General features: G+C 50.7%; 1 protein-coding gene across 3 annotated transcripts in view; it reads left to right on the plus strand.

Moving 5' to 3' along the window:
* ABR (ABR activator of RhoGEF and GTPase) overlaps positions 1 to 12,983 on the plus strand; it is a 180,087-nt gene that overhangs the window by 100,897 nt on the left and 66,207 nt on the right. For all 3 annotated transcript variants that reach the window (XM_082370531.1, XM_082370532.1, XM_082370533.1), the window contains one exon: positions 6,690 to 6,788. In XM_082370531.1, coding sequence (XP_082226657.1) covers positions 6,690 to 6,788 — 99 coding nt within the window. The remainder of the gene's footprint in view (positions 1 to 6,689; positions 6,789 to 12,983) is intronic.

A 12,983-nucleotide genomic window follows, 5' to 3' on the forward strand; every position in this document is an offset into this window, starting at 1 on the left:
TGCACATCACACCTAAAAATGCTGTTCCTCCCAGAGCCCTGTGAGCGCCAAGATGGAGTCTTCCCCTCTACCTCGCCGCCTCAGTGTTCCCAGACCTGTCTCCAGCACTGGGGGTAGGGGCCCTTTCCTGAGTGTTGGGGGATTCCAAGCCCCCTGTCCCAGCCTGAACACGTCTAGGATGCCCTTCTCCTCTACCAGGCTTGGCCATCTATAGAGGGAGAAGACAAACAGAAAGCTCATTGATTCATTCAACAAACACTGTCAGGTTGTGTTCTATGCAAAGCAGGCTGCCTGGGGGAGGAGACAGGTGAACAAGGCTTGGTCCTTTCTCAAAAAGAGTTCACAGTTCAGGGTAAGGGGGCAAGTGCCCAGATAATAGGAATATAATGAGAAAGTAGGCAGGGCCATGAGAAGGGTTCTGATAAAAGGGTACTAAATTCAGAGGAGGAGGGACCACTTCTCGTTGAGTCAGGGCTGGACTGGGCGTGTGTGTGCACGTGTGTGTGTGCACGTGTGTGTGCATGTGCACATGTACATGTGTGAGGTCAGGGCTCATTTCTGGAGGGTGTGCTCCTGTCCTGGGCTGTGGACTGGGCACACTCCTGCATGGTAGACTCTTCTTGGCGGCTGGTAGAAGTCCAAGGCAGTTCTCTCTTTGCTATTACTTTACTTCAGGAGTACTTACCTTAAACAGTAGTCGTGTTCCTGAGCACATGTCCAGATGCCAGTCCTATAAATCAATCCTGTTTTCAGTGTAATTTCCGAGATGCTTCATCTTCCTGGGGGACAGATGTGAAGATGGCAGTGGTTTTCTCCAGAACTGGAACTGGAGCTTGCTATGTGTTTCAACTCACAGTCCCCTTTGAGGAGTTAATGGTCTATAAACTAATAATAATGTGAATACTGATAGCAGCATCACCTCCCCTCTGTAAAGTATTGTGTACATCCCCCAAATCTTTTCTTTTTTAATATGTCTTTCTTTTTTTTTTTAATTTTATTTATTTATTTATTTTTATTTATGGCTGTGTTGGGTCTTCGTTTCTGTGCGAGGGCTTTCCTCTAGTTGCAGCAAGTGGGGGCCACTCTTCATCGCGGTGCGTGGGCCTCTCACTATCGCGGCTTCTCTTGTTGCGGAGCACAGGCTCCAGGCGCGCAGGCTCAGTAATTGTGGCTCACAGGGCTAGTTGCTCCGCGGCATGTGGGATCTTCCCAGACCAGGGCTCGAACCCGTGTCCCCTGCATTGGGAGGCAGATTCTCAACCACTGCGCCACCAGGGAAGCCCACCCCAAATCTTTCATATGATTCTATTTAAAGGTACCTAGGGCTGATAGGGGCCTTGCTATATAAAGGCTGCTATTTAAAGGAACTCATTTGTCAGGAATTTTAAAATCCTTTTGTAATGCAGATTAACCCTTCAGGTTAATTCTGTGCCAATTTTTAATGGATTATCTGAACCACCTGTGTTTCTTTTTCACTTGTCCAGGTCTCTGCTCCCTCCATGTGCAGTGATGGCCATGCCTGTGTCCCCCACTTAGGTTTTTTCCCGAAGTGTGGGCCACATATGAAATGATTTGAGAGATGATTTTAGGTGGCACCTGGATATATATTTTGCACTTTAATAGTTAGGCGTACATTTTAATGTATCTTAGAAAAAAATAGGGACTTCACTGGTGGTCCAGTGGTTAAGACTCCGCACTTCCACTGCAGGGGGCACGGGTTCCATCCCTGGTCAGGGAGCTAAGATCCCACATGCCGCGTGACGCAGCCAAAAATAAAAAATAAAAAAATGACTTGCACGTCTTTCCTGTGATTTCAAATATAATGCTTGGGATAAGGCTGTGCTTTTAAGAAGCCAGTTGTTGTAAAGAACAGTATTAAGTAAATAATAGTGCCGGTGGTATGTATGACAGAACTGCAAAGGTGTGGGATGTGAATAGCTGAACTTTGAAAACACTGCTGGACCCCATGGGACCTGCCTGCAGCTTCAGACAGCAGGGAGCTCAGAATATGGAGATCTACCCTTTAGGAGGGTCCCCCAGCAGTGCCCGCCCCACCCCCCACTCTATTCTGCTGAGGAATTAGCTGAAAGAGACCTCCCTGGTGCCTAGGGCTGGGGAGAGGAGAGAATGGCTGGGTTCCCTGCATCGACTCAACTCAGGGAGGGGCCAGCTGTCCTGAGGCTGAGGCTGATACTTGGCATGGACATAGTGCCTAGACCCAGTGGCATCCGCTCTGACCAGATCCCCCACCCCCGGGGTGCTCCTTGCAAACTGGTGTGGCCCATGGACTGAATTCTACTGTCTACGGAGCTGCTTGGCCTAGGGCTCTGAATTGCAAGTGGCCCTGCCTGTTCAGCCCACATTGTTGTCTTGGAGGAGATCAAGGCTCCTGGAGAGAGTCTTGACTTGGCCTGGAACCAAACCTTCGGAGACTTTATTTAGCCCCGACGGTAGAAGACCAGGCCAGGCCAGAGCCAGCTAAGCCTTACTTGCAGATACTGTCCCTACCAGAGTGACTTGGCCTCTTGGATTTGAGGCCTCAGGCTGACACTTTCAGCCCAGCAGATTATGTAAAATGCTGGGCATGAACAAGCCCCCCGTGGCTGCTGCATTTCATAAGCTCCAGTTGGGGAGGAAGTGGGGACAGTGTCACTCAGATGGCAGCTTCCTTGTGCTGCAGGACTGGCAAGCAGCGTGGCATGGGCTCTGGGGGCCCTGAACTCCGGAAAACTCCCCTCCCTGGGGATTCTGGGTGTGTGGGCACCTCTGGAAGGCTCTTTGGGAGCAGAGACTGTCTCCTTCACTTGTCTTCCCAGTGCCGGGCACATGGTGGGGAATGAGTGAATGGATGTTGAGCCCTGGTGTTTTATGGGATAAGAATAGCTCCAGGAGGATTGAAGAAACAATTGTGAATTTCCAGGTAATTCCAACCCAGGAACAGGTGGGGTCTGAGGAAAGTGAAGATGGATGAGGTTTTGGGTGGTAACTGACAACAGGCCATCTGTTGGTAAAATGCACAGAATTTAATGTCACATCCTTTCCCATCACCTCCACCCCCATGCTGGCCAAAATGTCAGGGTGAATGTGGCCCAGAGTGGGGACTCTTGGGGGTGACTACTTACTGCCTTTTGGGGGGTTCTTTCAAGATTGGACTCTGAGGTTGGAGTCTGATGAGGAGCGGGTCCTGCTGCAATGGGCTGTCACGGGGCCTGACACAAGGGTCTGTGTTCATGCCAGGGTGGGTGAAGGCTTGGTGGGGCTGTGAGTCACCCCGTCTTCACCCTGGTCCTGGTCCAGCCAGCTCTACAGTTAAGCTCACGTTGTGCCCCCAAGTGACTTCCCTGAGAGGGTGTTTGCCAGGCCCTCAGGCAAATCCCCAGTTGGCAGGGAACGGGAAGGGAATGGGGCACAGGAGGGGAGTGCTGGCCCCCAACGTGGAGAGCGAGTTCCCATTTGTCAGGCTGGGGAAGCAGCAGGTCTGACCTCGACCTCCACTTCCACCTCCAGGGCTGCGAGCCATGCTCCGAGCTCCGGTCTCATTCCTTGGAGGGGGTGCTGCCTGCCTGCGATGCCCACAGCTCTGGGAAGCTGGCAGTTTCCACTCTCTGTGCCTCAGAGGGATAATGATCACACCTTCTAGACTGTGGGATTCCAGTGAGTTAATCCACGGAAAGTGCTTAGAACAGTGCCTGGTACTTGTGAAGCCATCAATAACTAACCATTGTCTTTCCCTAAAGCTTGGCATCCATACTGGTCTCCTAATGCTGCCGAAAACCAATTACCACACATTTAGTGGCTTAAAACAACACAGATTTATTCTCTTACAAGTCTCAAGGGTCAGCAGGGCTGCATTCCTTCTGGAAGCTCTAGGGAAGAGAACCTGTTTCCTTGCCTTTTCCAGCTTCTAGAGGCCCCCTGCATTCCTTGGCTCATGGCCCCATCCTTTGCCTTCAAAGCCAGCAGTGTAGCATCTTTCAGTCTTGCACTCAATATCTCCCCGTCCCCTTCCGCCTCTCCCTCTCCTTCTGTGGGCTCCATCCCTCCATAGCCTTTTCTCTTGCCTCCCTCTCACAAGGACCCTTGTGATTACATAGGGTCCACCTGATAATTCCCAGGATAATCTCCCCACATAAAAATCCTTAACTTAATCACATTTGCAAAGTCTCTTTTGCCGCATTAGGTGACATAGTCACAGGTTTTGTGGATTAGGAGGTGGACATCTTTGGCAGGACCTTGTTCTTCTATCACAGGATTGGATTACATTTCAGAGACTCTGGGAGAGGCAGCCTCCGGCACAAATTGCTAACTGGTTTGCTGATGGACGGTCAAGGGTTAAGTCCTTCACCTGGGGAAAGGGCAGGACAGCCTGTGAGAACATGCTGGGGTGGCCATGCAGCAGGGGGAAAGCAGCTCTCCTTCGGACTTAGGAGATTTCTGGTAGCTTCAGACACTCTCCCAGCTTATGCTAAGGGTGTGCATTTGATGCCCAGAGAGGGGTCTGTTTGAGATTCCAGTTAAGCATCCGAAGCTTGAAAAAGGAACAAGAGAGTGAGGAAATCATCAGAGCAGTGGACGAGACCAGAATTTGGTGTTCGAGGACCTGCAGGGGAATCCCAGCTCTGCCACTTTGTGGCTGTGTGATTCTGGGCTAGTCCCCTCCCTCTTTTAAGTCTTATTTGTTTGTTTCCATTCGTATAATGCAAAAATATAGTACCTCCCTCAGGGAGGTATTTGAGAGAGGGATGAAGCTAAATGAGAGAGTGGAAAGGACTTACAAGGCTTAATAAATGGCAGGTGCCCACATGTTAGGGACATCATGTGGTGCTGGGCTTTAGGGGTGTCCAGAGGAGCGTGACGCAGGTGCTTCAAAGACCCTACAGAATCACCGGGCAGGTAACAAGATAGGGCACACGTCAGGTGCTGCGGCGGTGCCACAGATTCTGACACAAGAGCTGACACTGCAGGCCAGAGGCTTCAGCTGTGTCTTCAGGAGAGAAGAGCCCATGTGGGAGAAGGCATTTTAGGCAGCAGGGACGGCGAGAACCAAAGTTCAGAGGCTGGAACATTCCTGGCATGTTGGGAAGGCAGAGATCTGATGGCTGTTGGGGAGATTGGACAAGTTGGGAGAGGCACTAGGAGCCACTGCAGGTGTTTAAGGAAAAGAATATGCTGAACCCCCATCACACTTTATAGTCATATATTTATATTTACTCGGCTTTTGTTTTTTTGTTTGTTTTTTAACATCTTTATTGGAGTATAATTGCTTTACAATGGTGTGTTAGTTTCTGCTGTATAACAAAGTGAATCAGCTATACATATACATGTATCCCCATATCTCCTCCCTCTTGCGTCTCCCTCCCACCCTCCCTATCCCACCCCTCTAGGTGGTCACAAAGCACCGAGCTGATCTCCCTGTGCTATGCAGCTTCGGCTTTTGTTTTTTAACGTCTTTCTTTCCCACTAGATTATAAGCCACATGAGTGAGCATAGAGGCTACTGAATGCTTGTTTCCCATTGTATCTACAGGGTCTGGTGGGCATTTGTTGAATGAATAAATCAATGAGTGAAGAACCTACTTGAGTCCCCCAGTAATCACATTTTGCAGTATTAAGTCTTTGACAAGCCTCAGGTGTAGGGTGGCATTCTGGGAATGTTGATCTGGCTCTGGTGAGTGGAGCGGAGGCAGGAGAGAGCGGCACTTGGAATCCGGTGGGGAGTGGGATGCTGTGGGTCTCTGCCACAGCAGAGGAGAGGGTGGAGCAGAGGGGAGAATCCTTGCAAGAGACGAGCAAGGACGCTTTGAAGAGCTTGGGGACTCAGTGTGGCAGCGGAGGGGGAGAGAGGAGGAAGAGGAGGCCAGGAATGACTTGGGGATCTTAGGTGACAAGAAGAATTATACGTCTTTTCACTCAGGAAAAGTTTTCAAGCACTTTCTCTGTGCCAGGCACTGTGCTAGTTGGTGGCCACTCAAGGCTAAATGGGGTATGATCTCTACCATAGAGGAGAAGGCATTCTGGAGGGAGGAGGAGGCCTGTTGGTGTCTGTGCCTTACGCAGTCAGGCAGTCAGGAAATGCTGGCGGGGGTCGGGGGGTACATGGGGTAAAGTTGATGGCCCACAGCCAGCACCCTCCATTGTGGGATTGAACCCCCGGGGACAGGAAGATATAGTCAGAGGTGTAGCTGGAAGGCCACTTGGCCGGGGTCCCATGCCCACTTCCATCCCATCCTCTCTATCACTACTCCTCTCTGTTTATACATCACTTCCGCTGGGCACTTCCTCTGGCCCCTGCTGTGGCCTCCATGTGACCATGCCCTGCCTCAGTCATGACTCTGATTTCCCTTCTTAACTGTCTATATCCCACCCCCCCCCATTAAATTGCTCCCACACATGGGGTCAGGTTCTTTTTTATCTTGCTCACTATTATAAGGTTGAAAGGTGGATGGCTACAAATAAGGAAATGTGGGGAAAAAAAAGGATGGGAGAGAATTAAAGCAAGACATTAGCAGTAGGAGTAAGGGTGATTGCTTTTCCTTTTATATTTCTGTATTTTACAAATTTTCTATAATAAGTCTTTGGCTTTTATCCCCTGCAAAAGTGTTAAAGAAGAGAAAAAAGGCAAGAAAACAGGCTGCTCAGGATTTTGGTCTCCTTTCTCATGAGCTGTTGGCTTTTGATCTGCTTTTACAGGTGGAAGCAGGGAAAGGCCTGGAGATGAGGAAGCTGGTTCTCTCGGGGTTCCTGGCCAGCGAAGAGATCTATATTAACCAGCTGGAAGCTCTGTTGCTGGTGAGTGTATACTCTGGGGCCTTTGTGCTCTAAAACTGCTTTTGGAGTTGGAGAGGGAGGGGGACCTGGACCAGTCCTTCCCAGGGGCGGGGTCTGTGGTACTACTCTGCCCATGGCTTGGCAGCCAAGGTCATTGAAAAGGCCTCTCAGCTCCGATTCTCCATTACCTGCCCTGGGAAAGGTAGAAGAAGAAGCACCACCTGGTTGGGGGTGGCAGACACTCCATCATCCCTGACTATAGTGCAGGCATTACTAATGGATCACAGTTTTCTGTCCAGGTGGGGTCTTAGCCTCCGACTCCAGCTGGTACTCTGGGCAATCTCAACCAGTCAATCACGTTGAGACCTCTTTGTCATCCCTAGTCCCGTTCCTTCCTTCTCCCTGGAATAGTTAACCATTCGCACCATCCTGAGGCCCTCTGGCAGGAAATGTGAGTTGAAGGGCTGTCTGTATCGTTCTGAGAAGCTCTGAGGCATTAGACAGGCTGCCGCCCTCTGTGAATGTGCCTTAGTTTCCTCTCCAAGACGGAGGCGTTGTTGTGAGAATGGGACTGAGAGGGGAATAATACAATGTTTTCAAAAGGTAAAAGTAACCACACAGATATAAGATGTTTTTGCCTCTGAAGAAAGTGCATATTAGATGCGTCTGGATACTTACTATGCAGAGTGATTGTGGCACGTAAAGTTCTCTTCCCTGGGTGTTGCGCAGTCTGAGACATCAGCTGATATCAGAAAAAGGAGGGATAAGAAAGGTAGACGTAAATCAGTAGAAAGTCATTCTTACAAGAATTGTAAGATATGCATTTATGTACTTGCTGCGATATGAGGTATTGTCACCTGGTGTCCCAGGGGACTTGGCACTTATTACCCCAGGAGTAACTATTGAGATGTGTAGCTGCTTTGTAACACACTGGGATGAGTTGGTGGTCGATCTCACTGGGAGTTTGTTGGTCTGCACAGTCATTTTTTCAAGGGAGGAACAGTTTGGCAGGTCCATAAGGACTCTGGTCTGGGGCCAGAACTAGGGCAAGACTTGACACTGCCATTAATAGTAGACTTATTGCCCTGTCTTTCAAACTGTGCAACTTAACCATTAGTGGGTAGTGTAATCAGTGTAGTGGGGTGAACCAGCATTTTAAAACAAATGAGAAAGAAAACGTCGGCATGCATCCCATGTAGTAAGAATAAGTACTATTTCATGCAACTTTTGGCTTGTGTGGATATGTGTATGTATGTACTGGGCCATATGCTTTCCTACATGCGTTGTCGGTTTTCAAAACCACTGGTGGGACTTCCCTGGCGGTCCAGCAGCCAAGACTTTGCACTTCCAATGCAAGGGACAAGGGTTCAATCCCTGGTTGGGGAACTATGATCCCACATGCTGCGCGGCGCGGCCAATAAATAAATACATAAATAATAATTTTTTTAAAAAAACGGCTTTGGGCAAGCCATGGGTAACCTTCTTGAGCCTCAGTTTCCTCATCTGAAGAGGAAAACAATGCCATTACCTTCTCTCTCTCCTTCATGGGGTTGAGAAAATCAGGTGATCCTTTTGGGGACCTAGTACAGTGCCAGGTACTTAGACACTGAAATATTATCCAAAGGAAGGAGGACAGACAGATGAAATACACCTTATAAACTATGAATTGCTGTGCCCAAACAAAGGGGGCATAGTTGTCATTACTTAAAGGATGCATATTTGAAAGAAGTTCAAAGGAACCAGACTGCCTGGCTTTGAATCCCTGCTCGACTGCTTACTAGCTGTAGACCTTCAGCAGATTAATGAACCTTTGTGCCTCATTTTGTCCACCAGCAAACTGGGTATACTAATATTAGTACTCTCTTCATGGGGTTGTTGTGAGGGTTAAGAGAGTTTGCAGGGGAAGGTCTTAGAGCCTGAGTGTGAGCAGATTCTATTATTTTCTCCTGTTCTGGGAAAGAGCGCAGGTTAGTGCCTGTTTGTTTCTATCAACCCACCAGTTCCCTGAAGGAAGGGGAGGTGCATGTTCCCATCAGAAGCGTGCCCCTCTTAGATTCCAGCTCGGTTCTCATCTGTCACTGGGCCTAATTTGAGCTCCATTTGTCTGGGTAAAGATAACAGATTTAGGGGCCAAGACACTCCCTCCCTGCCTGCCTTTCTAACAGCTCATGCTCTCAAGGCAAAAACTGTGAGGCTGAGTCTCCCAGTCCTGGGGTGTGACCCAGGGTAGGTCCCTCCTCTTCCCCCCAGCTTGTTCATCCTGGCTTGGTCCTTTCTGGAGCAGAGGCAAGAGCTAGGGAGGGACGAGCCAGGAGGCCTGGTCTGCACCTGGAGGCCCCCCCGGAAGAGAGGGCAGGACCCTCCACGGCCACGGTCTCAGATAATAAGCCTCAGAGATGAGGAATCAAGCCTTCCTCTCTCTCCAGGAGCTGGGGGCCCTTCCCAGCTACCCAGGAGCTAAGCCCTTTGCTCTTTGGGGTGATGTGACAAAGGCGTTCAGAGAAGAAAACCTGTCTTCCCCAGCTCCCTCTGCCTCCCACGCCCAGCTCTCCTTCTTGCCACCCTACCCCCATTCCCGCAGCTCTCCTCCTGAATGTTTGTTCTCAGTTTCACACTTCCTGATACGCAAACAGCTGGGCGTGTGTAGCCTGGACTGTGGACACACAGACGCAGACAGGGAGGCCACACAGGAGGCTCTGTTCCCGCCGCCTGGGTTGCTGGCTGGGCAAGGTGTGGTAACCTTCCAGAAACCTCCAGGTTCCTGATGGGCTCAGATGACAAGGGAAGAAGCTCCGGGAGCTGGGGCTGAGGTGGGGAATGGAGGAAGGGGGGCAGACCAAATGCACATAATTCTGCAAGTCTCCCCAGGCTGCAAGTGAGCTGGGTGCTGCCTCTGGCCTGCCTTTGCCTTCAGCACCTTCCAGCCCTGGGTCCCACCTGGCCCTCCTCTCTTAGACTCTCCTTCCGGAGTTTGCTTTGTTCCTTACCTGTAAGATAGGTTCAGGACACTCCCCCGACCCCTCCACCCCCGCCCCCAGCCTGTGGTGATAGTTAACAAAGGTGCATGTGGCAGCCTCCAGGCCTCTTGGGATAGGAGGTAGAGGAAGTGGGCCGATTTCTTTCCCTGGTTTCGAAAGGCAAAAGGCAACTTGCTGGGGGACAGAAGAGACAAATGACAGTGTGAAGTCCTGAAAGGAGTTCGAACCTGCCTGGCCCGCCTTCCTGAGGGGCACTTCACGGACGCCAGAGCCAGAGTTAACTCTAATAAAATGGGGAACTGGCGCCCCGTCCTCTGCTGCAGGATTCTGCGAAGAGGGAGGGGTAGCTGGTGTGCTCTCTCAGGAGAGCGGGGCTGCCTGTGCCTTTCTGCTGCCCTCCCCGCCCGAGGCCTGTTTTCAGGGCTTCACCAGATAAAAATAACTGCCTCCAAGGGTCTCAGGCCAGCTAGGGGCATGCACCCAGCACTTTCCCTTCCCCCAAAGGCCCCCAACCTTGTCCTGAGAACCAACGGCCTGTTGCCCCAAGCGCAGTCCCTGTCTGTGTGACCTGCCCCTGGTGAGCACCGGCGCTTCCCCTTTTGCAGACAGAGTGGGACTTTAGGAGGAAGCAGAGCAGTTGTGTCTTGTCCCTGCATAGGCCTGAGTGCTTCCCCAGCAGCTTCTGAGCAATCCTGACCCCCCCCCCGCCTTTCTTCCCCAGGACTGTTCTCTCCTATTTCCTTTATTCCCCCCGGGTGGGGATTGCACCCCGGCTGGGACAGGGACTCCGTGGTGACTTGGACCCTCCCCTGGACCTGGGTAGATAGAGGTAAAAAGGATAAAGTCTGACTGATCCCAAGGGCCAGCTCTGTATCCTTCACGGAACATCGGGAGGCGTGAGCTCAGTGTCGCTGCCCACCTGGGGTGGGGAGAACATTCTTCCTTTCTCCTGGCCCCGGTTCCCTCTGTGTCCCTGCCTGGCATGCTTCCCCAGGCCCCAACCCTCCACTTACTCTGATATTCCCTCTGAGGCCCTTTCCCATCACCTCCTCTGTGAAGCCCTCTCCGAGCTGTGCCAGTTGGTTGGTATTTACAGTCCAAGTCGAGTAATAAGTGTTTCTTGCTTTGTCCACGAAAATGTTTCATTTGTGTTGGTCCCGTTTACCCAAATAGATTATAACGTTGTCCAGAGCAAGGAACATGAGTCATAAAAATAATCTCCTAAAGGGAAAATTGGACCCCGTCACTCCCCTGTTTCAATCCCTCCAGGGAAAGCCAGGTCATTACATGGACTTAAAAGCCGCATTCCTTCCCCCTGTGTGATCTGGCCTCTGCTCACCCTCCAGCCCTCCTTTAGGGCCCTGCTCGCCAACCCCCTTGCTCGCAGCACACGGGCTCACTGGCCTTGCTTCCAGCTCCTCTCTGTCCCCAAGCTATTCCCACCTTGGGACCAGGCATTGAGGAACTCTGCCTGAAATACTGTCCCCTTTGCCCCCATGCTTCCATTTCAGGTCAGTGTCTCCTTCTTGTCCTTCAGCAGAACATCCCCTTCTTATTTCCTTCATTGCACTTATGTGTGATTTTGTGTTTGATTGTTTCCTTGTGTTTTGTTTGTCTCCCCTACTAGATGGGAAGCTCCATGGGAGCAGTGATTAGTGAATCACTGAATACCCCCTACACCCCCTGGTCTGGCCTTACATGGGCACTTGGTCCATTATTTGTGGAGTAAATAGTAATAATAGTAGCAGCTAACATTTATTGATTGCCCTCTATGTGCCAGGCACATACTCAATATTTTAGATAAATTATGGCTTTTGATCTTCCCATCAGTGTTCTTGAGAAGGTAAATATTATCCCGGTTTCACAAATAAGGCTGCTGAGGCCCAGAGATGCTAAGTGACTTGCCCACAGCTATTAAGCGGCAGAATTGGGACTCTGGCCCACACTGCCTGGCCTGCACCAGGTCGAACCCCAGCCTGCTTTCCTAGCAAAGGGCTGGACATTAAGGCCTCATTGGTTCCAGCACTGAGAGGGTCAGAGGAGGACTTCTGCTTTTTCCTGCCTTCATCATCACGTCTGGATTTTTTAGAGCTGGGAGGACAGGGGAGCCAGAAGTCAGAGCATTGTCTGGGTTTTTAAGTAGATGGGACTTCCCCTTGTGGACAGACAGATGGGAGGAGAGAGTGAAGCCTGGCTGGACATCCGGCTGCTGTGGCTGGCTCGAGCTGGGGGTCTTCTCTCAGGGTGAGCCAGCGGTAACTTCGGCCGCCCTCAGTGGACGTTTCCCTGCAGTCCAGCATTGAGTCACCCATTCTCTGCTAGAATGCTTCTCTTGTCGAAAGCTCGCTACCTAATCCCGTGAGATAGTGGGGGGCGGCTCTAGTGAGCCCATACCTGCGCCTGCAACTTCTCCTTTCTGCCCGCTGGGTCTCCAGAATGACCCAGACTAAGTCAAAGGCCTCTTTCCACACAGCGCTTTATCTTCACAGTAGACGAAGGACACCAACCATGTCTGACTCAGGCTTCTCTCTCTCAAGTAAACGTACCCCACCTCCCCACCCCCGTGCCTTCTCTGTGGGGCAGGTTCCCAGACCCTCTCCCCTGAAGGGCCTTTGGTGTGCAGTCTGGGCATCTTTGGGGGCTTTAGGGCTGAAGGAAGGTCAACCATGGAGGAGCTCTTTATCCTTCAGTATCATTTATTGTTTGTTTCAATGATGAATTTTAATAGCTTTTTTTCCTGATTATAAAATTAATATTTACTCACTGGAGGTGATTTAGAAAATACAGAAATCACACTGAAGAAAATGTATCCAAGCCTCATTTTCCCTTAATGTTGGGCTTTAAGGTGATGACTTCAGCTCCCAGCAGGTGTTGGGGATGGTCCTGAGCTTCTGTCTGTCACCTCACCCTCTCCACCAGCAGGCCTTGGAGCATCTTGGTGTAGACAAGCAGAGATGACAGATAGGGATATTGCATGTCATCTTGCATGTCAACCTCGGCATTGGGAAAGAGTCTGAGGCTACGACAGGGCTCAGTGAGAAAGATCATTGTGATTGCTCAGCAATGTCTGCCATGGGCACAGGAGGTAGCACGGTGGCATGCATGCCACCTGCTCACTCTCTCTATACTAAGTGATGGGAACTTAAGATATCAGTGCAGCTGAGATTGGTTTGGGTCCCTTAGAAACTCTATTCCCCAAGTCCTAGAATCATGTTCTGTTTCTTGGAAGGAAATAGCT

The sequence above is a fragment of the Balaenoptera borealis genome, assembly GCF_965194805.1.
Source record: "Balaenoptera borealis genome assembly, chromosome: 20".
Taxonomy (NCBI): Eukaryota; Metazoa; Chordata; class Mammalia; order Artiodactyla; family Balaenopteridae; genus Balaenoptera; species Balaenoptera borealis.